Genomic DNA, 23,285 nt, shown 5'->3' on the forward strand with positions numbered 1-23,285 from the left:
CGTGAGATGTCTTGAGATGTGCGGCGGATCGTAGATTTGTTGACAAGTCCGGTCCATGCGCCGTATTGGGTATAGTAGCTTGCTATCATGCGCGCGCGCCACGCCGCTCACCCTCTCAGCACGACGGAGCACGAAACCGACGATGCCCCTTACATAGATCTAGTCAACACTAAGTACATTTCCCAACAAGATACGCATACGAAATAGAGTGGCAGCTCAAGCTCGAGTCAGCGCCAACCATACGTCGAGCAGCATGCTGAAATGTCTCAGCGGATGAAGCGGTGCGGAATGTGGTCTCCGCGGCTGCTGGGCGAGTTATCGGAAGTGACATTGTACAATACATACATTTAGACCTGCAGGGCAGAAAGATATCATCCAACGGGATCTTCTCCCTCATTCCTCCAGAAGCCTCAGGGAGGTCTCACAGCGGCATCTCCTCGTCAAGCTCTTCCTCTCTTCCCCCATCATGGTCATTCTCGTCCTCATCTTCTTCCTCACTCTCGCTGTCCCCACTCTCGTCTTCCTGGCTCCTCAGTACCTCCTCCCACCTACTCTCCAACTCCACCAATGCACCCGCCCTTCCCCTCACTTCCACCCTCACAGTCTCCACCAGCCCCATCGCCTCCTTCATCATTCTCCTTCCCAGCAACTCCTGAACGACCGCCATCCCTTCATCGATCTTCTGCTTGTCCGTCAGACAGACCACCCGCCACGCCTCGTGCAGGCGCATGATATCTTTGGGCTGCGCATCGCCCGCCGCAGTGAGCCGAGCGAGGACATGAGGGAAGAAGACGGGTGAAGGGCGGTACGTCCCGGTAATTCGCTTCAGAGCGGACATGATTCCCGATCCTGAGGCGTCGGGAGCGGCGAGCCAGTCAAAGTAGAGGACGAGGAGGTCGTTGTGGATTTCAGGGGAGCCATGGGTACCCAAACTGAGCCGAAGGATCTTGGACCAGATCGGTGTCATCGCTGCCTCGGAGGCGGCAGTCGATACCTCCCAGTCGGCCCAAGCGGACCAAATCTGGCGGACGATGAGTTTGTCTGGTGCGGAGAGGGAGGATAGGTCAAAGGATTTGACGAGGCGTTCTGCGAGGTATCGGGCAGATGCCGAGGAGGACGTGGAAGGGGTGTGGATTGTGCTGCGGAGTAATGCGAGTTGTAGCTCGGGGTGTGTGGGGTGGAGGGAGGCGTACTTCTTGACGAGGTCGTGGTGCTCTGCGGGAGAGGAGGTGGATTCGGCCTGGGTGAGGTAGAGAAGGAGGAGTGCGGGTGTGGGACGGAGAGATGGCTTTGCCAAGCTCGAGAGGATGGACAGGAGGTATGCGGACTAGCGCTGATCAGCTGCTGTTCTGCTGGTGCAGACCTGCACAGTTTGGGCAACTCACCAATTCTGGATTCTCCTTGTTCTCCTGTATCCGCTGATCCAGCCATAAACCAGCCACCTCCCCAAACACCGCTCCTGCGCTCTTCACCGCCTTCCTGATCTCCTTCCCGATCGTGCCAATAGCCTCGACCAGCTCCACGCCCTCAAGTACGACCCTTCCGTCGTCTTTCCGGCGTGCCTCATACGGCCGATCATACAGCCCCTTCGTCAAGAGCAGCATCCTCGCCTGCGCTCCTGCCCGCCCACCCCACTCAGCCACCTTCTCCAGATCGCCGTAGACAACCTCGAGACACGTTGGCCGTAGCGGACTCGGGTACGTCCGAAGCGTCGCGAGAAGGCCTTCTCTGAAGTCGAGCCCGCCGTTGGAGTTTGATGAAGATGATCCAAACGTGACTGGTGTGGCAGCGAGAGCGGACCGTATCGCTTGCAAAACGAGTTGTCCGCCGAGAATAGCTTTCCGAGCATCTTCCCCTTCCGGTCCAAACGATCCTTCGCCACCTGTACTCTCTTCCCAAGCAACCGCGGAAGGCTGGGCAGTATTTGATATCCCGAGGACCTTCCAGCGCCGTCGTAGTGCCTCCACCCAGCCCAACTCCAGCTTGATGTATTCCCGCCAGAGATCGTGATTGGCAGGTAACATCCGAAGTCCGAGGAGGAGGGTGGTACGTGCGGGTTGAGTACCTTCGAGGGCAAAGACGCCGCACTTGGTCTCATCCTCGTCCTCATCGGTGTCGGCTGCTGCGGAAGGGAGGTCGAGGGTCGAGGCGGAGGGGATGGCGGAGCGGGGGAAGGGCGCGCCAGGGTGGACGTAGTGGAATGAGGAGAGAAGGTAGAGTGTGGAGGAGAGGGGATGGTGCTGAAGCGCACTAACATGTCAGCTGTGTCCCGTGCGACTTCCCAAGAACGCTGCTTACCTCGTCAAGCCTTTAGTAACGATCTTGCGCATACCCTCGCGCCCGGCGTACTCGACGTACGCCAGCCAAGTGGCTATATCGCCCGGAAACTTTACGGTCGCCCGCTTGAGGATGTACATCGTTCTCCTGGGGATGGAGAAGAGCGAAGCGCTCGGTGGTGGCGGATTCTTGTCGTATCCTTCCGGTGTCAGCTGGACCATCAGACAACCCGGAGACAGGACCTACCGAGTCTCCTCCACCGTACCTTCCGCAGCTTCTCGAGGTTGATCTCATACTCCGCATACTTGAAAAAGTCCTCCTTCCTCACTCCCTGCCGTATGAGGGAGGTCTCAAGGTGCGTCCGCCGCCGGGTGATCTGGTCGATCTCATCCTGGACATCAGCCGAAGCTTTGACGAGCTATTGCCAGCGAAGGAGCTCACCTTGGAGAACAAGCCTTTTTCGTGCAGATCCTTGAGCTCTGGGAGAGTCGCCTCGAGCTGGAATTGGACCTTCTCCATGATCTTTGGTAGTAGGTGAGTAGGTGTATAGATGTATGCGAGATGCGGAGAGGACTTGGTCTCAACTTTTTGTGGAGGTGCATGACGTGGCATTCTCCAGACGAAAGACACTCTACATAGCTAGAAAGTCGAAGGCCAAAGTCATGCATCGATCTTCCATCTGTGCCTCACACCCCCAATATACACCATGAAAGCAGTCCAAACAGCATCTACGGCACTGCGTATTATCCGCGCTCAGCCCATCACCACGGCTGCCCGCTTTTCATCGAGCGAGGCCGGCCCATCTTCACCCTCCACACCCAAACCTACCCCCCGTCGTCTCCCCCGACCTATTCTCCGTAACCTCGTCGAGCTGCACCACCACTCTGCGAGCTTCCTCCAGGACCCCTCTTCCATCCCCTCCGGCTTCAAAACGGCCTTCAACGCCCTCCACACCCCCAAATTCACATCCTACAACGAGTTCGCCTCGAACGCACGCAACCTGCAGTCTCGGCGGCCTCTCGGCGGATTGGAGAATTTCAAGACCATGCGGAATGGGGGAACAGGCGCGGTGGTCGATATGAAGGAGCCCAGACCGGAGGAGGCACGGCTGTCGCGAAGTGCATGGACGGGGGAACGGAGCTGGAGTGAAGAGGGAGGGGGAATGTTGACGGAGAGGGAGACGAGGGTACAGGAGGCGTTGTACGGGACGTGGACGAGGGATGCCAAGGGGAGGGCGAGTACGATAGAGGTGGGGCTAGACGGGGTGGAAGAGTATATGGAGACGAGGGGGGAGACGGTGAACAAGGGAGCAGATGTGTGGGAGGGGAGACATAATGAGGCATAGTTAGGTAGCATAATGGGGCATTGTTAATGCACGGTCAGGTAGACTCTAGCAGCAGAGTAGACGTATACATCTCGCCCTGTCTATCTTGCCCGCCGTACTTCTTGCTGCTGGATCCGCTTGTCCCCCTTTTCTGCCCTCGCTCTGAGCTTGGCTTGCCGCTTGCTCTCGCTTTGTTCTTCGGGAGCAGCAGGTCCCGCGGCTGGTGCTCCCGAAGCTGACTTGGGGCCGAACAGGCCAGGCAGGAACATCCCAAGGAAGGGTCGGGCAAAGGTGAAGAGCTTGTATCCGCCGAAGGCAGGGATCTGGTTGTTAGCGCAGATTACAGTATAGTGATGGACAGTCGTAGCTTACGAGGAGGTAGAAGTACCATACCCAGCTGCCAAAGAGAGCTGAGCCGAGCGTGCAGAGCCAGGTGATGTACACCCTGTTTGGTTAGCTGGATTATCAATGTCCGGCAGGCAGACCAGCACGCATTTGTAGGCCGGGTCTGCCTGCCAGACCAGAGCGGTACACTTACAGGTCCCACGCCAGCTCAATGACTCCACCACCCGCCAGGTCTTCACCACTCCTCACATTGCCCTTACTGTCACGCCCTGGCGTGCCGACAAGGGAGAACCATCGCCAGACCGCTACGGTAGCTCCGAGGGATATCAGGTGCAGCGTAAAGAGCTTCTTCGACGCATAGATAGGTGTCGAACGGATGAGCTTGAAGAGGACACGTATGAGCAGTGATGAGCTCTGAGTAAGTCAGCGAGGCTCATTAGTGAATGAGTGGTCGTGTGGTGTGTAGCTGACGTTGACACTGAGGAGGCCGAGTAGGAGGTTCGAGAGGGCCTTCTCGTTTGATGAGGCTATCCGCTTTGAAGATGCGTTTGCCTGGGCAATCAGTGCTGTGTCTTTCGGAAGATGGAGCTGCGAGGAGGGAGCTGACCATTGTCGGTGCGATTGCTTTGATAAAGTGTGCGTGAGATTATGCATTAGGGCTTGACCCGGGGACCGCAGGGTGGAGGTTGGTCGCTGCAGTCATTGCTCTTCAGATGCCGTGCGCGGGACGCTCAGTTTGCGACGCTTTAGTGGCCGAGTGGTTAAGGCGTCGGATTTAAGCTTTAGCTTTTGTTTCCCGATGGATTTATCCGCAAGAGTTCGATCCTCTTCTAAAGCATGTTCTTTTGCAGCTCTGTCCGTTCGAGTTGGACCTGGTCACCAACTTTTTGCTTTTGCCCTGCCCATCGAGTATCCTCCTGACCTTTCATTTCTGACGAGAGGATGGCACCCAAGCGCCGCCCCGTCAATGTCGTCCGCTCAGGAAACGCCGGCAACTCGTCCAAGCCTGTCAAACCGCCAGTCGTCGACCCAGACAAGCCTATCGAGCCACCTCGACCTCCACCGCTCTTCCCAGCAGGGTACAAACCGCCCGTCGTCCAGCTGAACGAGCGGTGTCAGAAGGCAGGATGGGAACGGCCTATCGTTGATGCTCGGCCGAATCCGCGGTCTGATCCGCAGACGTGGACAGGCAGCTGCACCCTCCGCAAGCGGATCAGCAAGAATGTGTACAATCTGGAAGAGGTGCGGATGGTACCGATGCCGCCTGTCCAGGTGGAGGCGGAGAGCGCGGCTCTGGCGAAGCACTGGGTTGCTACTTATGTGCTCTTCAGGGTAGGTCATGCTGTCTGGCGGAAAGGAGAAGCTGATGGGTAGCTGTTCTCAAATTTCCCGTTGGCGATGTCCTTGCCGCCAAGTATCAGGCCGTACTGGTCCCAGCTTCAAGCGGAGAAGGCTAGTGCGCCGGAACATCGGGCATGGGAGTGGGCTGAAGACCCCTTCAAGGCCAAGAAGGAGGTTGAGGGGCGGCAGGAGCGACGGAAGGAGAAGGAGGCGGTCAAGAATGGAGATGGCGATGCGGGTGGAGCTGGCGGTGGGGGGCGACCAGCCGCTATTGCGGATGGAGGGAGAGGTGGCGTGCAGTGGAGTAGAGCGCCGGAGGTGAAGATGAGTGGGGCGTTGAGGGAGATGGTGGAGAATACCGTTCGCAAGGTGAGTCCCTTGTCCGATCAGAGGACCGCTAGCTGACGAGTAGATGATGCAGCAGTATCCAGAAGCAGTGATGGATGCCAATCGCTCCGCCACTCCCTCCGGCTCTTCTACACCTGCACTCAATCTCCCGGAGATAGAAAACCAACTCACCACCCTCGGCTTCCGTCCCGCTCACATCCGATCCTGTATGACCGCCATGTCATCCGCGTACGCCCGGCTCCACTCCTCGTCCTCATCCCTCAACGACCCTCTCGTCCTCTCTCTCTCCTTCCTCTCGCCCCTGGAAGCAGGCATCGAATGGCTTCTCCTCCATCTCCCAGAGGATGACCTCCCGCCGCGCTACAGGCCGACCAGCTCAAGCAGCGATTTCGTAACGGGTGCCTCTGCCAAGTCTGGCGGAAAAGACGGGCTGGTCAAGGGCTGGCTGGCAGACAAGATGGTCAAAAAGGCTGGTTTCCCGCGCAAGGCGGTGGATGCGGTACTGGATGGCCATTCTGAGCAGGGTGCGGTACTGGATGAGCTAGGGAGGAGATTGTGCGGCTTCGAGCCTACTCCAGATGTTTGGGCGGGAGACGAGGCGGACACGGCCACTAGAGACGCAGCGCGGGAAGAGGAGCTACTCGCCCTCGAGGCGGTACTCGGAGATCGATTCGTCAAGCACAGCGACACCGAGTACAGCATACAACTCGAAAGCCACACCTCCCGCGACATTATTCACCTCAACTTCATTTTCGATCCGACATCGCCCTACCCCTCCTCCCAGTACCCCGAGTCCCCACCCCCATTCTTCATCTCGTCCGAAACGATCCCCTCGTATATGCGGCTCTACCTCCACCGGTCACTCCTCGAGCAGTTCCGCGATCCGGAGCGATACGATCTCCGCGGCGTGCTCGAAGGCGGCGCGGGCGGTGCTGTGCTCAGTATGGTAGAGCACCTTGAGACGGTATTGCCAAAAGTGTTGGAGAACCCGCCGGATGTGGGCAAGGTGACGGAGCATCTAGTGCCGAAGGTGGAGGAGGTCAAGCGGGAATTGAGTGGGGAGGTGCGGCGCAAGGTTCAGAAGAGGTCGAACGGGACGGCGAAGCGGAAAGTGTATAGCCCAGAGGAGCACGAGGGGGTGAAAAGGAGAAGAGACGATTCGTTTGCCAGGCCGGCGTATGCTAAGATGCTGGCGGATAGGGCAAAGTTGCCGGCGTGGAAGGAGAGGGATAATATTGTTCAGGCGCTGGAGAAGAGCCGGGTTCTGGTAGTTGTTGGAGAGGTGAGCTTGCCACTTTGGTTCCAAGTAGGGTATGCAGCTGACCCAATCAGACTGGTTGTGGTAAGAGGTGAGCTGAGTGTCGGACGGTACGGACAAATGGATAAAGCTGACCTTACAGTACCCAACTCCCCCAGTTCCTGCTCGATCACGAAATCTCCGCCTCTCGCGGCGCATCCGCCAATATCATCGTCACCCAGCCACGTCGAGTCGCAGCTATGGGCGTCGCCGCCCGTGTCGCCCAAGAACGGCTCGAAGATGTCGACAAGAACCCCGAGACCGTCGGTTATGCCATCCGAGGTGAACGGCGAGCTGGTCGGGATACGAAGCTGCTCTTCTGCACTACTGGAGTTATCCTGCGCCGGCTGGGATCGGGTGATCCGGATCTAGAGAGCGTGAGCCATGTGATTGTGGATGAGGCGCATGAAAGGGGAGTGGACACAGATCTACTGATTTGCTTGTTGAGGGATTTGTTGGAGCGAAACAAGACGATCAAGGTAAATCTGCTGAGTTGCGCAAAGGATGCGACTGATCCCTAGGTCATCTTGATGTCGGCTACGATCAATGAAAAGATATTCATCGGTCAGTACTGGCCTTAGGCGAGCAGAGAGGACCATACTGATGACCAGACTATTTCGGAGGCTGCCCTGCTTTGACTATTCCTGGATTCACCCATCCTGTGCAAGACCAGTATGCTACGTTCCACGGTAGACGAGAGGTATCAGCTGACTCCCAGCTATCTTGAAGACGTCATACCCCTCATCCGTTTCCAGCCCCAAGCTTCCCGTTTCGGTCCCCGTCAGACGGAAGATCAAAAGGCCGCCATCCGCGCCGATTTCGCCAAGCTCAACTTGGACCCCGCTAGCCAGAACGCACTAGAGATCCTCCAAGCATCCGACCGCATAGACTACGCCCTCGTCGCTGTCGTCGTCAAGCACATTGTCGCTCAAGCCGCCTCGGACCCCAATGGCGCCATCCTTATCTTCATGCCAGGAGTCATGGAAATCCGTCAGTGCGTCCAGGAGCTTCAGTCAACCTCTCTTGGTTCGGTGGAGATCATGGCCCTCCATGCGAACCTGTCGAGCGCGGAGCAAAGAAAGGTGTTCTTATCGACGGCACCGAGGAGGAAGATTGTGGTGGCTACGAATGTGGCCGAGACGTCCGTTACGATCCCGGATGTGGTATATGTGGTGGATGGAGGGAGGGTCAAGGAGACGCAGTATGATGCGGATAGCGGGCTGCAGAGATTGGTGGAAGCGTGGACCAGTAGGGCTTCGGCGAGGCAAAGAAGGGGTCGTGCGGGTCGTACGCAGCCGGGACAGGTGAGCCGAACTAATTTCAGCACAAGTGAAGTTGGATACTGACGGAGTAGTGCTACAAGCTGTATACAAGACGGACCGAGAGCAACAGCATGCCCAAGTTCCCAGTACCGGAGATTCTGCGCACACCGCTGGAGCAGCTATTCCTCCAAGTCAAGGCGATGGATGAGGACACGGATGTCCGAGCATTCTTGAGGTGAGCCGGAGCTGGTCTGGATTGCACGTCATAGCTGATGAGTATAGCAAAGCAATCGATCCTCCGAAATTCGAAGCGATGGACATAGCATGGCAGACGTTGCTGGACCTCGGCATCGTCGAGGGAGAAGATCAGAAGAGTCGATTGACGGCGCTGGGCAGACATGTAAGTCTCAAGAGCAGCGTAGTGATCATCCAGCAGCTGAACAAGTAGATCAGCATGATTCCCGTCGATATTCGCTTGGCGAAAATGCTCGTCCTCGGCGCTCTCTTCAGATGTCTCGATCCGAGTAAGCTCCTTCCGCCGCTCGGAGGTTGTCTGAGCTGACAGGCAGTATTGACTATCGCTGCTCTCCTATCCGCGAAACCTCTTTTCACCTCGCCGATGGATAAGCGGGAAGAGAGCAAGAAGGCGCGAGAGTCGTTCAGCCGGTCGCGTTCTGACCTCCTCACGGACGTGGCTGCTTTCGATGCTTGCAACGAGATGAGGGGCAAAGGTGGATCCCATGGAGCAGTACGACAATTCTGCGAATCGGTAAGTCCATCGATCTGGTCCGCAAGCGGGGCTGACCGATCTCGCAGAACTTCATCAGCTCCACCACCATCCGGGACGTCACTTCCCTGCGACAAGACTTCCTCTCCGCGCTCTCCTCTATCGGTTTCCTCGCTTCGACCTCTCACGCCGCCCTAGCCCGGTTCAATACCAACTCGACCAACGACAATCTCATCAAAGCCATCATTGTCGGCGGACTTTACCCTCGTGTCGCTCGCATAGCGCTCCCAAATGCCCAGTTTGAGCGCATACAGGCGGGCGCGGTGCAGAAGGATCACGCGGCCAAGGAGGTCAAGTTCTTCGACCAGGCAGGGAGGGTGTTCCTGCATCCTTCATCGGTGCTCTTTGCGGAGACAGGGTTGAAAAGCGGGTTCGTGACGTACTTTTCAAAGGCGGAGACGAGCAAGGTGTTCCTGCGGGATTCAACGGAGGTACGTCGACATCTTCAAATGCTCGGACTACCCACTAGGCTTAAGCTGAATGACAGGTCCCTCTTTTCGCCCTACTCCTGTTCGGCGGCCCGATCACTGTACAGCACTTTGTTGGCGGTGTCATGCTTGGCAAAGACGGCTTCATCAAGCTCAGAGCGAATACCCGAATTGCTGTCCTCTGCTCTCAACTACGGCAAGTCCTTTCTCGGCTGGCTCGACGGATATTTCAGCTGACATGTCAGGCGCTTACTCGATGCGCAACTGGCAGAGAAGATCGAAAGTCCCGAAGGAATGGATCTTGAGGGTCACGACGAGGTGGTACAGGCGATGATGGCGCTGCTCGCACGGGACGGCCTCAGTCTATGAGATCCGGTGGACCGCTTCTTGCAGGCCCGGTATTTTGACGATCGACGAGACATCCTTCGAGCTCATTGAGACGTCTCCCTCTCGCCCCTAATCTGTGCCTGATCCTATCTGATGGCTTCCGTCGGACATGTGTATTCGTGTCCTTAAGTGACTGTATCACGTACAACAGGCACATCCGCCCATCCCCTGATCCATCAAGCCCTCCAGCCGCCTTATCCGCTCTTCGATCTTCTCCATCGCCGTACTGACGATCTCCACCTGTCCCTTTCGATACACCTCTACCATCGTCCGTACCTCATCCCTTACTTCCCCCTCACCTGGCGAAGCTTGCTCCAGCTTCTCCAGCTTATCATCCAGCATCTGCCCCAAAGTCCCCAGGACATCCAGCTCGAGCTGCATCGACTTCTCCTCCTGCGCATGCAATGCGTGCTCGTCCTCCGAGTCGATCTCTTCTTCCTCCACGGGATAATCCGGTGAGAGTAAGATGCGGAGAACGCTCATGAGATCGGGGTCGAGCTTGCCATCTCGTCGAAGGAGGAAGCGCTTTGTCGGGTCCAGCTCGGCTTTGGTCAGGCGTTCTGTGACTGTGCCGCTAGCTTTTTGGGAGCCAAGCTTGAGAGCGACGACATCGTCGGGATTGTCGTCGATGACGAACCCGTACCCCAGCAGGAGCTCCTCGTTTGGTTTTGGTCCGTAGTTGTTGAATAGCTGCGCCCCTTTTGAATGAGCTGCGGGCGTGACGAGGGAAATGGTCTTGGTAGAGCCGTGTGAGGTGGATGGGGTCTCGGAGGAAAGCCAGACGATAGGCTGGCCACGAGCGTGATTGAATAGGTCAACACCGGGCAGGAGGACGGGATGGGAGTCCTCCTCGTCTGAGGTCTGGATGGCGGAGGTGGTGGAGGAGCCGGTGTCGGGCAGTCGGAGGAGTTTGGAAGGGAAGGCGCGGGAGGAGAGGTAGGTCGCAGTCAGAAGATAGCGATCCCTGCCTGTTCAGTATGCACTCGAGCGGGACAGACGGGTGTCTGTAGACTTACCAGGTCAATCCATCCTTCTTCAATACAGCATTCATAGCCGCCCATTCTTCCTTCCATTCCGCCTTTCTATCCATCACCGCGCCGTGTAGGTTGGTTCCCCGCAGGAGATCCAGCTCGGGCTCGGTAAAGTAAAGAGGGGTGGTCAGATCCGGCGCAGGGGGGAGGGAGTTGATGTACGGCCAATGCCGTAGACTGGAAGGTAACGATCTATCGTCAGTATCACTCGAAGCTTTGACTCACTCTTCGCCCTCCTCATCTGTACGGACCCAGTGAAGCCCGATGTACGCCCCTATCCGCATACGGTCATTCCACTTCTCCCCAGCTCGGCTCGTTCCCGCTAGCCATACTAGCTCATCCTCCTTCAATGACTCGATCGCGCAGATGGCTTCGCCAGCGAGCTCGGGTGTGACTGCGAGGTTGAAAGGGCACGAGATGAGGCGCTCATCCTTGTCGATGTCGGCTTGAGCAAAGGCGGATAGACCAGTCGAGGGGTCTAACATTTTAGCGATATGTACCTGGGCCGAACTCACCAAGCTCTGGAACCACACTAGGGTGGACATATCCACCCTGAGCTTCTATCCACTGTAAGAGGTTCTGCACCTTCTGTGTAGACGAGCTCATCCTGATGGCATGCAAAGGCTATAGTCAAGTGGTAGGCCATGTACGGTGAAGCCTGATTTCGCCACCAGATTTCGCTGGTGGCGAAATCTGAAAGTGGCGTTTCTGATCTGCCAAGCATGTAGCGGCCGGTATGGCGCGTTTCTTCGAGAGGGGGGCAAGGCAATGCGCTTCCTGTACTGCTCTGCTCATTCAAGTCATTCCAATTACGCACTGGGCGGCACTAGGAGTCTGGGAGGGGGGTATAGATGTGAATTGTCTCCACGGTCTCCTCCGTTGTTCTCCCCCACACTGATCTTGCCATCCCAGAGCCGCAAAATATGATGGAAAATCAGCGACAGAAGGGATGCGAGACCTACAACAAGCTGAGAGTTCTGTCTGGGGAGTGGATCTCGAAGGACATACCGGTGGCCGACCTGCACGAGCGGAACCGGCATAAAGGCACTCGCTTTCATTGCGCATTGACACTTTCCGGGCTCCTATAGACTGCGGGTGTTCGTGCTGATTGTACCACACCGTGATGACTGAATCTGAGGGAGACGATGCTACCCCCTTACTTCGGATTTGATGCGCGAATGGATCGTCTCATGTCAAAGGACGCCCTGGGCTCATCAATGTTCTCCTACTTACAGCGTAGCGCTTACCACCATCGACGAGCTCGAGGGTGCAAATCGGCTTACAGACCCGGCCCCCTCGTTTGAAGGAAAGCGGACCCTCGCACAGGCACTAACACTCCCTGACTATTAAGGAGGTTGCATCGCGGTCTAGACCACTGAAACTGCTCGTCATATATTGCGGTGCTATGATCCTTTGCCTCCAAGGCTCATTGCGTTTCAGCCTTCATATGGCGAGAGCTGATCGTAGTCTGCTGAGAGTGTAGTCCTTTGTACTCGCCTAAAGATCGGTACCTTGTGCCCGATCACACCACCGCGGCGCGGTCTGCCCCGTCCCGTTTGACTCTGTCATTCACACTTGCCTGACATACCATCGACCGATATTCGATACACGCTCATGTCACGCCCACAGCGATGCCTCTCCCCAGAGGAGATACTCGATACAGTTAGTGAGTACACTCAAATCCCCAGCTGATAGAAAGCTGCTACCTGGTCCCGCTCGAGGGTCAAAGGGGACATCCAAAAGTACGCCCTAGAGTTCGCTAGTCTCCATCAGCAAGCAACCACGGCAGCTTACGACCTGTTCCTATTGACACAGAATGAAATGGGCGACGCGACCATCTCCCTGCTCCTGGAAGACCTGGACAAAGTATCAGGCCAAAGAGCGACGGAGTTGAAGGCCCTCAACAGGCTACAGCGCTCCGCTACCAGTTCCCGAGGGAGAGGGGCAGTTGCCGAAGAAGTCGAGACTCACGAATGTCGCATTGATCAGCTTGATAAGGAGGCGGAAGTTCTCGAGCAGAGGCTGCAGGAGGCTCGGGAGGCTCGAGAGGGACCCATCAAAGCATACATCTTGGAGACGAAGGAAGAGGCTCTCGAGGTGTTCACGGATTTCGTCAACTCAACTTTGGTCGAGGTGGGTGGACAGAGGGTTTCAATGTTGCCGGAGACGTCTCCAGCGTATGCGTGGGCCATCGCGGGGTATACTGGACGCTGGCCGCCGACGGCAGCGAATGTGCGAACAGAGTACAAGGCTGCGCAGGGACGCACGGAGACCTTGGAGAAGGACGCAGAAGACAAGATTGGATGGGCAAAGCGCAAATTATCGAGAGACCCGGACCTTTCAGCCAGGCTGAATGCCCTCGTTGAGTGTGGCTTGGACTGGCAAGCGCCTCCGGCAACTTGGTATGTGCCAGATACCGACCGTGTCAACAAAATCTATAACGACGCCGCCGAGGCTAGATTCGAAGTTGAGCGGAACACGTGGGATATATTGCGGTACAGGGAGTGGTCCAGGCGGATGGCGGACCAGTCGTACTCGATCCTCGGCCATGATATTGACTACAAGTGTCTGATGGAGCGACCAAGCCGGCCCCGGCAGCGAGTCAGTGCCGCTACCAGTTCGCGACATCCAGCCACGTCAAAACTTGTCGAGAGGACTTTGCCACCGAGTTGGGCCGCACCTATCACCACGCACAGCTGGTATGAAGGACATCGAGAAGGCAAGAGAGCTCGGGAGGAAGCCGATGCGAGAGCAGAAGAGATAGAGCGCGAGGAGAATGACAGGCTTAGGGCAGACATGGAGGAAGGGGCTCTGATCTACGGGGGGCGGAGGTTCCGAACGGAAAGGGAAACGAAGCTCGCTCTGCTGCTTGAGACGGCGCAATTGTCGAGAGAGTTGGGCAAGTCGGACGCGGATGTTCACGAGGCTGCCTACCAAGACTACAAAGCGCAGATACAGGTGCAGGTGGCGCAGGATGAGGAAGATGTAGAGACTGCGAACAGTACTGCAGACTTCAACCAGGGATTCAGCATTCGTCTGCGAGACCAGTAGAGACAGGACGGGAGGACGTAACTGCAAGATGAGGAGAGCGGGCGCCTCGGATATATCAGCATGGAGTAGGTGAGCGCAGAACTGCTGTGGATTCACGATGAATGGCGAGGGATGGCTTGTGTATGTGAGGATGCAGACCTTGTGGACGTCCAGACAGCCTACGCGGCGTGGAGTCTCATCAGCAGGACTGAGCCGTGAAGAGACTCTCGTCTTCAGATTGATGAGAATAGTCAGAGATAGGGCGAGCTATACTTGCATAAGCGCGTCTGGTAGTACTGCTAATATGCGCTCAACGCTTTGGTATTCAGTCTCGCACAGTCCCACCTTTCGGGTATATACAAGTGGTGGTGTGCTGTGCGTGGATCGAGGGGTCACTTGGCCAAGCCAATCAAGCAGCCCTGTACATCAGCATCTCCCCCCTTCTTTTCCGAGGAAAAGACTCACGGAGCCGCAACCTCAACACCCGCCTCCTCAGCCGCCGGGACCACTTCCTCCCTCTCCACCCTCTTCATCTCATTCGCAATCTTGGCCGAGATGGTCCGGTCGCCGACGAGCGTCCCTTCCACCTTATCCACCGCCTCCTTCTGCTGCGCCGGGTCCTCGACCTCGACAAAACCATAACCCCTCGAAGCCTTGGAAGACTTCTCCTCCTTGTTGCGGGGCTTGCGGTTGCGCATGGCTACCTTGGCGGATTTGACATTGATCGAGAGGTTGGTGAAGATGGCGGTGAGGCCTTCATCGTCGATGTCGAAGGGAAGGTTGGCGACAAAGATTTGAGTCTAGAGTATCAGCTTGATTCGACCGAGGCTTAACCGCAGAAAAAGTAAGCCCAAAAAAGCTCACCTTGGACAACTCGCCGGTCGGCTCAGACCTGAGCCTGGGTGCGCGGGGCTTGCGCTCCCTCTTGGGCTTCTCCGCCTTCTCAGCTCCGTCCTCCTGCCCCTCGCCCTCGACAGCGTCGATACGCGCCTCGGTAGCCGCCTTGGGCTTCCTCTTCCTCGCCTTGGGCTTGGTAGCAACCGCCTCGCCAGTTTCGCCATCGACAGGAGCGTCGGTAGCTTCAGCGGCGGTTCCCTCCTCCCCTTCCTCTCCAGGCTGGCGGCGGCGAGGAGCGCGCTTCTACCTAGTCAGCTCTCACTCCTCCAGCAGAGAAGGTGTGACATACCTTGGAGGGCTTCTTCTTCTTCTTCTTCTCGCCATCACCGACGACCTCGCCATCGGTGACAGCGGTAGTGTCGCCAGCAGCGGTGGTATCACCCGCAGCAGCGGCCTTCTCGGCCTTCTCAGCGTCCCGGGCGGCCCGAGCGGCATCGCGACGCTGCTTGACCTCGGCGCGGTGCTTCTCGGTCTCTTCCTTGTTGCGGGCCTGATCGAGCTTGATGGTACGGCCGTCCAGCTCTGAAGTGTCAGTTGATTTCCGCACGTCGAGGCAAGCAAAGGAATCTGTAACTCACCGGAGCCGTTCAGCTTCTCAACGACAGCCTTGGCTTCCTCCTCCTTCGCGTATTCGGCGAAAGCGAAACCCCCGGGACGTTTCCCGCCGAACTTGGTGGGGAGCTCGACTGAGGTGCTGGTGAGTCAGCTTGGGCTTGAGGAGGGATACGCAGCCGGCAGCTTACGCGTTACCGCCAGCAGTGGCGAGGTGGGCCTTGAGAGTCTCCTCGGTGCTCTACTCCAATCAGCTTGAGCTCTAACAATTCGCTTGTAAGCTAACTCACGGAGTAGGAAAGGTTGCCAATGTAAACCTATGAATGAGCTTTTATCCAGGTTGCCTGCAATAAACAAAGCTCACCCGGAAACCCTCCTGGGTAGGGGCTTCGACGTTCTCAGTAGCCATCTTGACTATTCGATCTGTTCGCGGTCTGATCGAAGGGGTATTTGTGGGCTTGGCTTTTATTTGACGCGGGAGGGATCTGGCGAGCGTAAAGGGAGGGACGTGCGGGGAGAAGGTAGGCTCGATCTGTGTTGTTCTGACCTTGTTTACTAGAGAGCCTAAAGAAAGAGAGAAGAGAGGAGAAAGGAAAGCTAGGGAAGGAATGCAGCGGTGGACGGTGGAGCGCGGTGCTCCACACAGCTGACGCGTCATTATGCCACACCCGGAGATAGCCGGCAATACCGCACGGACTGCCCTGGCAACTGGTTCCGTGGGCTGTTTCAGAGCCACGTGCACTTGAGTCCTGAAACGCACCCTCAGCTCCTCGCTGTATTCGACGCGCTCGAGCCCTTTGACCTTTGTCGGACACACATACAGCTCTGGAATGCCATTTGCGCAATAATATACGCCTGACTCCCCTCGTATCCAGGCAACGGAATATCATCGACTATCCCGAATAGAGCCGATAGATCCGGTCCAGCATGACCGTCCAATCCGGGCAAAACGGCGGTCAGCCTCGAGGCCTCGAGGCACGCACACACACCCTCTTTTGAGTTACACGCTACACCGTCATCAACGCCTCCCAACCACTCCCGCCCGAGCGTCTTTTGTCTAGTTCAGTCTAGACCGCCGCACCCTCCCTCCTCTTACTCGGATCCGCTCATCATCCCTCCGCACGCCTTCCATACCTATGATCATACCGCGGTCCACCCCTGCCCGCTCCGCCTCCGCTTCTCCCTAGCTGTTCCTGCGCCCTGTCGTATCTGATATCAGCCCATAGGCCTTTGCGGGGCAACGGGCGGTCACAAGGACAGGGGCAGGAGGACGCGGGGCCGCGGACTGGATATACTCACGGGGATGCCTTTGGGGTCGTCCTTTGGACATTTAAGCGCGTTAAGCGAAGGGGAGGGGAGTGGGGGGATTGAAAACCTAATCTCGTACAGGCACGCTCTGCTCACTTGTATTAACATTCAAGCTCGGCCGACTCAACCCAATCCAGCTGGAAAGGTATCGTCAGATACCTCTGTCCGTTCTGATCCGAGCGCTGGATTCCCGTAATCGCCCATCCGCCAAGGTTTCCACGTTGGCGATGACAGATATTGGATCTGAGCGGCGGCCCTCGTTGTGTGTGGCGGTACCGCTCGAGATCTAAGCTTTTCACTAGCGCATACTCTTACCTCGGAGATGGACCAATCAGACGCCGAGCCGAGCTTGCCGCCCTCCGTCCTCGTCCCCACTTTCGCCACTGCCGCTTTATTAGGTCTCCTTTAGAGTTTCATACCTCCTCCCTCCCATCTGCTGCGTGTCCGAGGGCGCTCATTGTTGTTGCTCCATGACCGTCGCCGAGGCCGCGCGGGATGATTAATGATGGGATGATGATGATGGTTGATCAACCTTGCAGCGTATAAGGTAGCCTCACATCAGATACAGCCGTAGATCCCCCTCCCGCTCCCCCACTTGCTTTCACCCACCCACTCACTCTCTCTCCCGGCCGCTAGTCTACTCATCTCCACTCTTGTCCTCATTTGCCACTCACTACTATATAGCACGACACATCGCTGCTTGCTCCTCCTTTCTTCCCCCTCGCAATCTCCCCTGCCTAGATTACCCCTGCCTTTCACCTCGGCCCAAACGGCTCATCGACCAGATCGACACAGCCGCCTCCTCGAACCCCTCACACCCCCTGTCCACCTCCTTTCACCTACTACGCAGCATCACTATCGCCCCTCTCCCCACCACCATCTACAATCTGGACAGGACAGAGCAACAAGGCGTATAAGGTGCGACAACGGAGCGGTGCACGCCCTCCTCAGGGGTATACGTATCGCACGGACGGCTCTCAGCACGGATCAATAGCATCAGGTACGTGCCTTGTTCTCGCCCCAACCTCCACCTGTTTTCAGACCTTCACTTAGCCTATCGATACCCATTCACCTCTTCCCAAACCACCCTTTGTCGTACGCCTTCCCTTCTTCCCATCACGAATCTCTTCAGACAGTCTGTGAGAAGGCGCATCAGCCAAGATAGAAGGGGTCGAACAAGGCGTACGGTTCTCTGCATTACCTTTCTTCCCCATTCCCCAGCTTTTGCTTTCGCCTACTTTTCGCTTCTATACTCGTCTTGCTATAGAACGCTTCTGACCATCAGTACAGACGCAATCAGTCCTCTCGGCGCTTCTCATATCGCCCATCGATAGAATCATCAGAAGCCTGCTCAATTTCTGTGAGTGGCGTCTCTTCTCCCCTCTTCCCTCGTTCCTCTTCGCTTTCCCCTCTTATTCTCTCTCGCCTCTTCTCCTGCTCGCTTGGGCCCAGCTGACGATGTAGTCCGTGCCCCTCCTGCTACAACATGGACTTTCGCCGCCCGACCCCCTCCAGGTCCGCCTCCGGCCCAGGCGCCGCAGCCATGTCCCTCCCCACCCGCTCCAACCGCTTCTCATACTCCTTCGATGACCCGCTCTCGGCCTACCGCGCAGGCTATGTCTCTCCCGACCCCACGCCTTCCATCCCCGACTTTTACCCCGCTCCCAACACCCACGGGGCCCGGGGTCAAGGTCAAGCTCATGCCCAGTCACTCACTGCTCCCAGGGGGTATCCGGCCGGTCCTGGGTCTGAATTGTTCACCAATACCGAGCTTATTGCGCCTGGTCGTCGACGACAGGGACACGGTCATGGGCCAGGCCAAGGGGTTAGAGGCGGTGGCGAGTACACTTCGTTGTACGATGATGGGTATGGCGGAGGAGGTGGACGAAGGTCTGGGCGAGGTGAAGACGATGTAGCAGGGGAGATGGACCCCTTCTTTGTCCCGGCGCTTCCGGCAAGGAAGGAGGAGAAGAAGGGGAAGAAGATCAGGAAGGCGCCTGAGATCAAGCAGCCTACGTTCTTGACGAAGCTTTATGGGTGAGTACCAGCTGGGTATTGCTCATGGGTGTCTGAGGAGCACAAGCTGACGTCTCTAGGATATTGTATGTCGATCATTCCTTGTAGTATCGTGTTGTCAGCTGACGTATGATAGGGAGCAGCAGGAGTACAACCATGTAAGTTGATCTCCACCGTCTCCAGCCATCTTCCCCCTGATCCTCGATATCACCTGTGCCGTTCTCCCTCATCTACCTGGTCCGACCCGCTTCATGCTATTTCACTTGGGGCCCGGCTGACGTTTAGATCATCCGGTGGGACCAAGAAGGCGCCATCATCATCATCGAGCGCCCAGGCGAGCTCGCTACCAAGGTCTTACCTCTCGTTTATCGTCAGAGCCGGTTCGCCAGCTTCTCGAGGCAGCTCAACGTAAGCTATATCCACCTCCAATTTGATGTTCTGTGCATGGGGTTCCAGCTCACTCCACTAGATTTACGGCTTCATGCGCAAGGTCAGCTTGCGACATATCGAGGAGACCATCTCTGACCCGGACGCCAGTACTTGGTGTGAGCTTCCCTTCACTCTTCTGCGTCGTGGCCGAGCGGAGGAGACAAGCTGACTCTCAGCGCATAGCACCCTTCGACGCGACTCACCCATCGACGAGATCCTCAACTTCAAGCGTCGCGTCGGTCCCCGTCCATCCCAAGCCAAACGCCGCGCCTCCGTCCCCGAACAGATGCTCTCGCCGACCGAATCGGACGTATCGGACTCTGGCGACGCGTACCTCCCCAACCTACTCGACGGGGCGGACGTCATTGCGCCTATGCCATCCCCTCTCTTCCACGCCGAGTCGCTGTACGAGACGCCCCCGCTCGGGGGGTATGCGGCACTCGGGGGTGTTTCGCCCGATTCGGACTATCTCCCCCAGCCCGACTATCTACCTCAGGGCGAACAGCAGCAGGCGCAGCAGCAGACTCAGCAGGAGCAAGGTCAGCAGCAATGGGTGCCGAGCTACCAATCTTACAACTCCTACAACGCCAATCCCGGCCCGATCATCCATCCCAACTTCTCCTCCACCTTTACGTCTACTGCTCAGCAGCATACCTACGCCTACACGCCGTGCATGCCCCAATCGGCTCCGGTGCACATGTACAGCAATGGCAAAGCGTACGACGTGCAGGTCTTCCAGGGCCACCTCAGGACACGGTCAGTCCAGGCCGAACCACCCTCGGCGGCCATTTGGACTCCGGCGCCATATGGGTCCAACTCGTATGGCGCCTTACCTACCAGCCTGAGCGTTGCTTACCCCACTAGCGTTGCCAACAGCTTCGGTACGGGCACGGCTACTGGTACGGCCATGCCCAACAACAACGGAGGCGACAACAACGGCAATGCCAGCCTCGGCGGGAACGGCAATACCATCCAACAAGGCTGGGTCAACTGTTACACCAACGAGCCCATCTCCCCTCCGCCCAACTCGCTCGGTATGATCGGTGCCCGGATGGCTACGACTTCTACCTTTGACGGTCCAGCTTCCGTCCCTACCTCGTTCTCGCCCCTCAGCGCCAGCGCCGGCGCCAACTCTGGCTCAGCAGGTCTCGGCGAGCCATTTCAATACCGCCCGGCCGCGTACCCGCGACACCACAGCCTCTCCGGCTCGGCCGAATCAAACCCCTCATATCCGCCCGCTACGGTCTCGCCGGGAATATACCAATCCGGCTTCACCCCGCCCGTCAATGTTCTGACTCGCTCGGTATCTTCGCCACGCCCAGCATACTCCCCTTCTCCCGCTACCTCCATCGCCGTCCCCGCACCAAGCACCTCTCCCCGTCAAGTCAGACGCCAATCTATATCCTCTACCCCTTACTCGCCAACTCAGCGATCGCGTCCTCCTCTCAGTCTCGCGCAGCTCAGCATGTCCCCTCGGAACTTCGGGCTCGGCCTAAGCTACGGGCATGGACACAGCCATGGGGCGTTAAGGGGCTTGGGAGGAATGAGCGGGAGTGGATCCGACGGAGGAGGGTACAAGTCAAGCACGATGGGAACGCCAGAGATGGTCATTCCGGAATTACCGGTCGGGCGGGTTGTGGTTGTTGGGGACAAACACGATGGGGAGGGGGATGAGGGGTTGCCGAGCGCGGGGTTGATGGCTGGGTTGGGGATCAGTGGGGTGGATGGAGGAAGTCCATTCGGGGGGATATTGTTCAAGGGGGAGGAGTATGCGGATGAGGAGGGGTGTTGATGATGAGGAGGAGGAAGAGTAAGGCTCGAGGGAGAGGAGTCGTGAGTCTGCTTCTCAGCTATTCATACTGCCTTAGCCCGGATGATAAGCTGATCACTTAGATTGTATATCATATCAAACAGCTGCCAGCTTCCGGCTGACATTGATTGTCCCGGCTGTATCACCACCCCACTCCATGTCTTACGATCTTTACGCGCCATCACGCCTCGGTACAATATGGCTTCTCAAGCTTGCCCACCGCCCCGCCATATACGGATGTCGAGTTGGTAACGCCTACATACCCTGCATCGGCCCCTCTCTTTCGGCTTTCCCCGTATCTTTCCCAAGGTCCATCTGTGATATCCCCTAGAGCTAGAGTATGTATAGTCTGACTAGCTTGCTTTGGCTGTAGACCATGTTTTGTATCAGATAGAAGTATATACGAAGGATTTGACGACCTATCACGAGATGAATGTTACGTTTTGCTGTGTCTCTAGCAGCTCGCCAGTCCTGGTGCAGGCTGCCTCATACGTTCTCTCAGGGGTAACCTCCAGCCTCCCTGCCCTGCGACGATGTCTCGCGCGACCCACGTGTAGCCAAACTCCTCATTCCTCATTACGTTATGTTTTCGCTCGTCGCAGAGTCGCGACTCGCAATGCGAGGCAGCGTACACGTTTAGTACCGCAACCTGTATTGCTTCCTATCCAGCATTGCAGTATCTGCCCGACAGAGACACCAGGATGCTTCCTCCTCAAAGGTCAGGATCTTCGGGTCGGGCACCAAGTATAGACCCAGACGACGCTATCCGGGCAACAGACGACGATGCCGCTGCTTCACGTTTGTCCGTTCTTCCTTCCCCCTTCACCTTGTCTCGGCGTGGCTATCTGCTGCGAGATTGCTCATTGGCTTTGCTGCCTGTCCCCTCTTACCTTCCTGGCTGCAAAGCTGGCTCTGCACCATGTTGAGTCGTCCAAGCTGACTCTCCCCAGATCCGCCGTGAACCTGGGCTACCTTCCCGACCCGTTCCTACCTTACCTATACCGCCCACCCATGAGCTCCTCCCACGGCGGCAACGCTGGTGCTGGAGGACCCAGTCGGAAACCTCCACTGATCAATGTGGGGACGCATCATCGGACGATGGCGGTAGATATGCTGGTTCAGCAGTTTTTCCACCGGGGAGGGGGACAGGTTTTGAGTTTGGGGGCGGGGAGCGATACGAGGTTTTGGAGATTGGTGGTGAATACCTTTGGGATATGATATGGATCACAGCCAGGGAGGGCAGGTTTCAGGGTTCAAAGTCCTGAGAGTCGGGAAGGCTTTCGCCTGAAGATGGGGAAGGAAGGGGCAACGGCGTGAAAAGGGACGATGATGGCGGATACAGCGGAATGATGGCTGACGCGACAGTCACAATCTCCTAAGCCGAACATGTCCCGCTATGTCGAAGTGGACTTCCCGCATCAGACTTCCCAAAAGGCACAACGCATAGCACGAACCGCCAAGCTTCACTCCATCTTCCCCTCTCCATCTCCAACTCCTTCCGCCTCCCCTTCCTCCTTAACCAGCAAGCCATACACTGTCTCCAACGGCGGCACCTCTCTACATGCGCGAAGCTACTCTCTCGTCCCGTTGGACCTACGCGATCCTACCGCCCTTTCTGGGCTGGACGGCCTCCTTGACCCAGACCTGCCGACGCTACTCCTTGCGGAATGCGTGTTCTGCTATATGAAGCCGGAGGACACGGATGCTGTGTTGAAATGGTTTGGAAGATTCAAGGAGGCAGGGGTGTTGGTATATGAGATGATTGGGCTGGAGTGAGCTCAGCTGCTAAACCCTTGACAAGGGACGGAGCTGATGCGACTAGGGATCAATTTGGGCAGGTCATGAAGCGGAATCTGGCCGTAAGTATACTCACTCGGGCTAGGGGCTCAGGCTGATGTTCAGACGCGTAATCTCAGCCTACCGGGCGCAGTATACCGTACCTCTGCAGACCAGGCGAATCGCTTTCTCAACCCCTTACTCGGCTCCGGGGCGTTCTATACGTCCGATGCCAAGACATTATGGGGTATACATACGGACGTTATCCCGAAAGAGGAGCTACAGCGGTGCGTCACATCAGCATTCGTGTGATACTTGGATAGAGGCTGACACAAGAAGGATAGCTGCGCTGGAGCATCTGGATGAGATTGAGGAGTTGAGGCTGGTTCTGTCGCATTACTGCGTGGCGTGGGCGACCAGGGGCCAGATTTTAGAGGGGATAGGATTTTAGACTGTGCGCTGCAGCGTGCGAGGAGCGATGTCGATACTCACCCATTTGACATTTCATGCCTTGCCGAGATCAAGTTTGACGCTCTAAGTATCGCGAAATTCTTACTGATACCGCTACAATAATGATGGTAGGATGAGGGGCTGACTGATCATTTCAACATTACCATAGAGCTACTCTTCTCGGTTCGGT

General features: G+C 57.0%; 9 protein-coding genes and 1 non-coding gene across 10 annotated transcripts; 6 read left to right on the forward strand and 4 right to left on the reverse strand.

Moving 5' to 3' along the window:
• Nucleotides 1-1,337: 1,337 nt before the first annotated feature.
• MKK02DRAFT_23259 (U3 small nucleolar RNA-associated protein 6-domain-containing protein) lies at nt 1,338-2,796 on the reverse strand (the record flags this gene model as incomplete). Its single annotated transcript, XM_053086698.1, has 4 exons — nt 1,338-2,250; nt 2,299-2,476; nt 2,524-2,668; nt 2,719-2,796. The coding sequence occupies 4 exons, from the start codon at nt 2,794-2,796 to the stop codon at nt 1,338-1,340; spliced, it is 1,314 nt and encodes a 437-aa protein (XP_052947794.1).
• A 187-nt stretch (nt 2,797-2,983) lies between these two features.
• Nucleotides 2,984-3,622, forward strand: MKK02DRAFT_42402 (uncharacterized protein; the record flags this gene model as incomplete). Its single annotated transcript, XM_053091970.1, has 1 exon — nt 2,984-3,622. The coding sequence occupies one exon, from the start codon at nt 2,984-2,986 to the stop codon at nt 3,620-3,622; it is 639 nt and encodes a 212-aa protein (XP_052947795.1).
• An 80-nt stretch (nt 3,623-3,702) lies between these two features.
• Nucleotides 3,703-4,649, reverse strand: MKK02DRAFT_42403 (uncharacterized protein; the record flags this gene model as incomplete). Its single annotated transcript, XM_053091971.1, has 5 exons — nt 3,703-3,924; nt 3,974-4,046; nt 4,140-4,360; nt 4,418-4,498; nt 4,620-4,649. 5 exons carry the CDS (start codon nt 4,647-4,649, stop codon nt 3,703-3,705), a joined length of 627 nt encoding a protein of 208 aa, XP_052947796.1.
• Nucleotides 4,650-4,689: 40 nt separating this feature from the next.
• MKK02DRAFT_t33 lies at nt 4,690-4,784 on the forward strand. Its single transcript has one exon. It is a non-coding gene; the product is annotated as a tRNA-Leu (tRNA).
• A 104-nt stretch (nt 4,785-4,888) lies between these two features.
• Nucleotides 4,889-9,778, forward strand: MKK02DRAFT_36001 (putative ATP-dependent RNA helicase A; the record flags this gene model as incomplete). Its single annotated transcript, XM_053089326.1, has 15 exons — nt 4,889-5,278; nt 5,321-5,656; nt 5,700-6,917; nt 6,968-6,984; nt 7,036-7,411; nt 7,454-7,496; nt 7,544-7,604; nt 7,651-8,236; nt 8,287-8,429; nt 8,477-8,594; nt 8,643-8,718; nt 8,764-8,963; nt 9,011-9,412; nt 9,469-9,605; nt 9,655-9,778. The coding sequence occupies 15 exons, from the start codon at nt 4,889-4,891 to the stop codon at nt 9,776-9,778; spliced, it is 4,227 nt and encodes a 1,408-aa protein (XP_052947797.1).
• Nucleotides 9,779-9,934: 156 nt separating this feature from the next.
• On the reverse strand, nt 9,935-11,433 carry MKK02DRAFT_36002 (uncharacterized protein; the record flags this gene model as incomplete). Its single annotated transcript, XM_053089327.1, has 4 exons — nt 9,935-10,760; nt 10,813-11,019; nt 11,053-11,305; nt 11,343-11,433. 4 exons carry the CDS (start codon nt 11,431-11,433, stop codon nt 9,935-9,937), a joined length of 1,377 nt encoding a protein of 458 aa, XP_052947798.1.
• A 1,008-nt stretch (nt 11,434-12,441) lies between these two features.
• On the forward strand, nt 12,442-13,878 carry MKK02DRAFT_42406 (uncharacterized protein; the record flags this gene model as incomplete). The annotated part of the gene is made up of 2 exons (XM_053091972.1): nt 12,442-12,493; nt 12,527-13,878. 2 exons carry the CDS (start codon nt 12,442-12,444, stop codon nt 13,876-13,878), a joined length of 1,404 nt encoding a protein of 467 aa, XP_052947799.1.
• Nucleotides 13,879-14,266: 388 nt separating this feature from the next.
• MKK02DRAFT_31537 (uncharacterized protein) lies at nt 14,267-15,715 on the reverse strand (the record flags this gene model as incomplete). The annotated part of the gene is made up of 8 exons (XM_053088318.1): nt 14,267-14,276; nt 14,323-14,657; nt 14,722-14,997; nt 15,044-15,276; nt 15,333-15,448; nt 15,498-15,547; nt 15,597-15,623; nt 15,671-15,715. 8 exons carry the CDS (start codon nt 15,713-15,715, stop codon nt 14,267-14,269), a joined length of 1,092 nt encoding a protein of 363 aa, XP_052947800.1.
• Nucleotides 15,716-18,100: 2,385 nt separating this feature from the next.
• Nucleotides 18,101-20,851, forward strand: MKK02DRAFT_42408 (HSF-type DNA-binding-domain-containing protein; the record flags this gene model as incomplete). Its single annotated transcript, XM_053091973.1, has 6 exons — nt 18,101-18,651; nt 18,711-18,716; nt 18,767-18,788; nt 18,916-19,038; nt 19,100-19,175; nt 19,236-20,851. The coding sequence occupies 6 exons, from the start codon at nt 18,101-18,103 to the stop codon at nt 20,849-20,851; spliced, it is 2,394 nt and encodes a 797-aa protein (XP_052947801.1).
• Nucleotides 20,852-21,570: 719 nt separating this feature from the next.
• MKK02DRAFT_23251 (putative C-terminal protein carboxyl methyltransferase) lies at nt 21,571-23,096 on the forward strand (the record flags this gene model as incomplete). Its single annotated transcript, XM_053086696.1, has 6 exons — nt 21,571-21,671; nt 21,820-22,063; nt 22,235-22,641; nt 22,692-22,728; nt 22,772-22,932; nt 22,982-23,096. 6 exons carry the CDS (start codon nt 21,571-21,573, stop codon nt 23,094-23,096), a joined length of 1,065 nt encoding a protein of 354 aa, XP_052947802.1.
• Between the last annotated feature and the right edge of the window lie 189 nt (nt 23,097-23,285).

Source organism: Dioszegia hungarica (genome assembly GCF_025882075.1).
Source record: "Dioszegia hungarica strain PDD-24b-2 chromosome Unknown MKK02contig_6, whole genome shotgun sequence".
NCBI lineage: Eukaryota > Fungi > Basidiomycota > Tremellomycetes > Tremellales > Bulleribasidiaceae > Dioszegia > Dioszegia hungarica.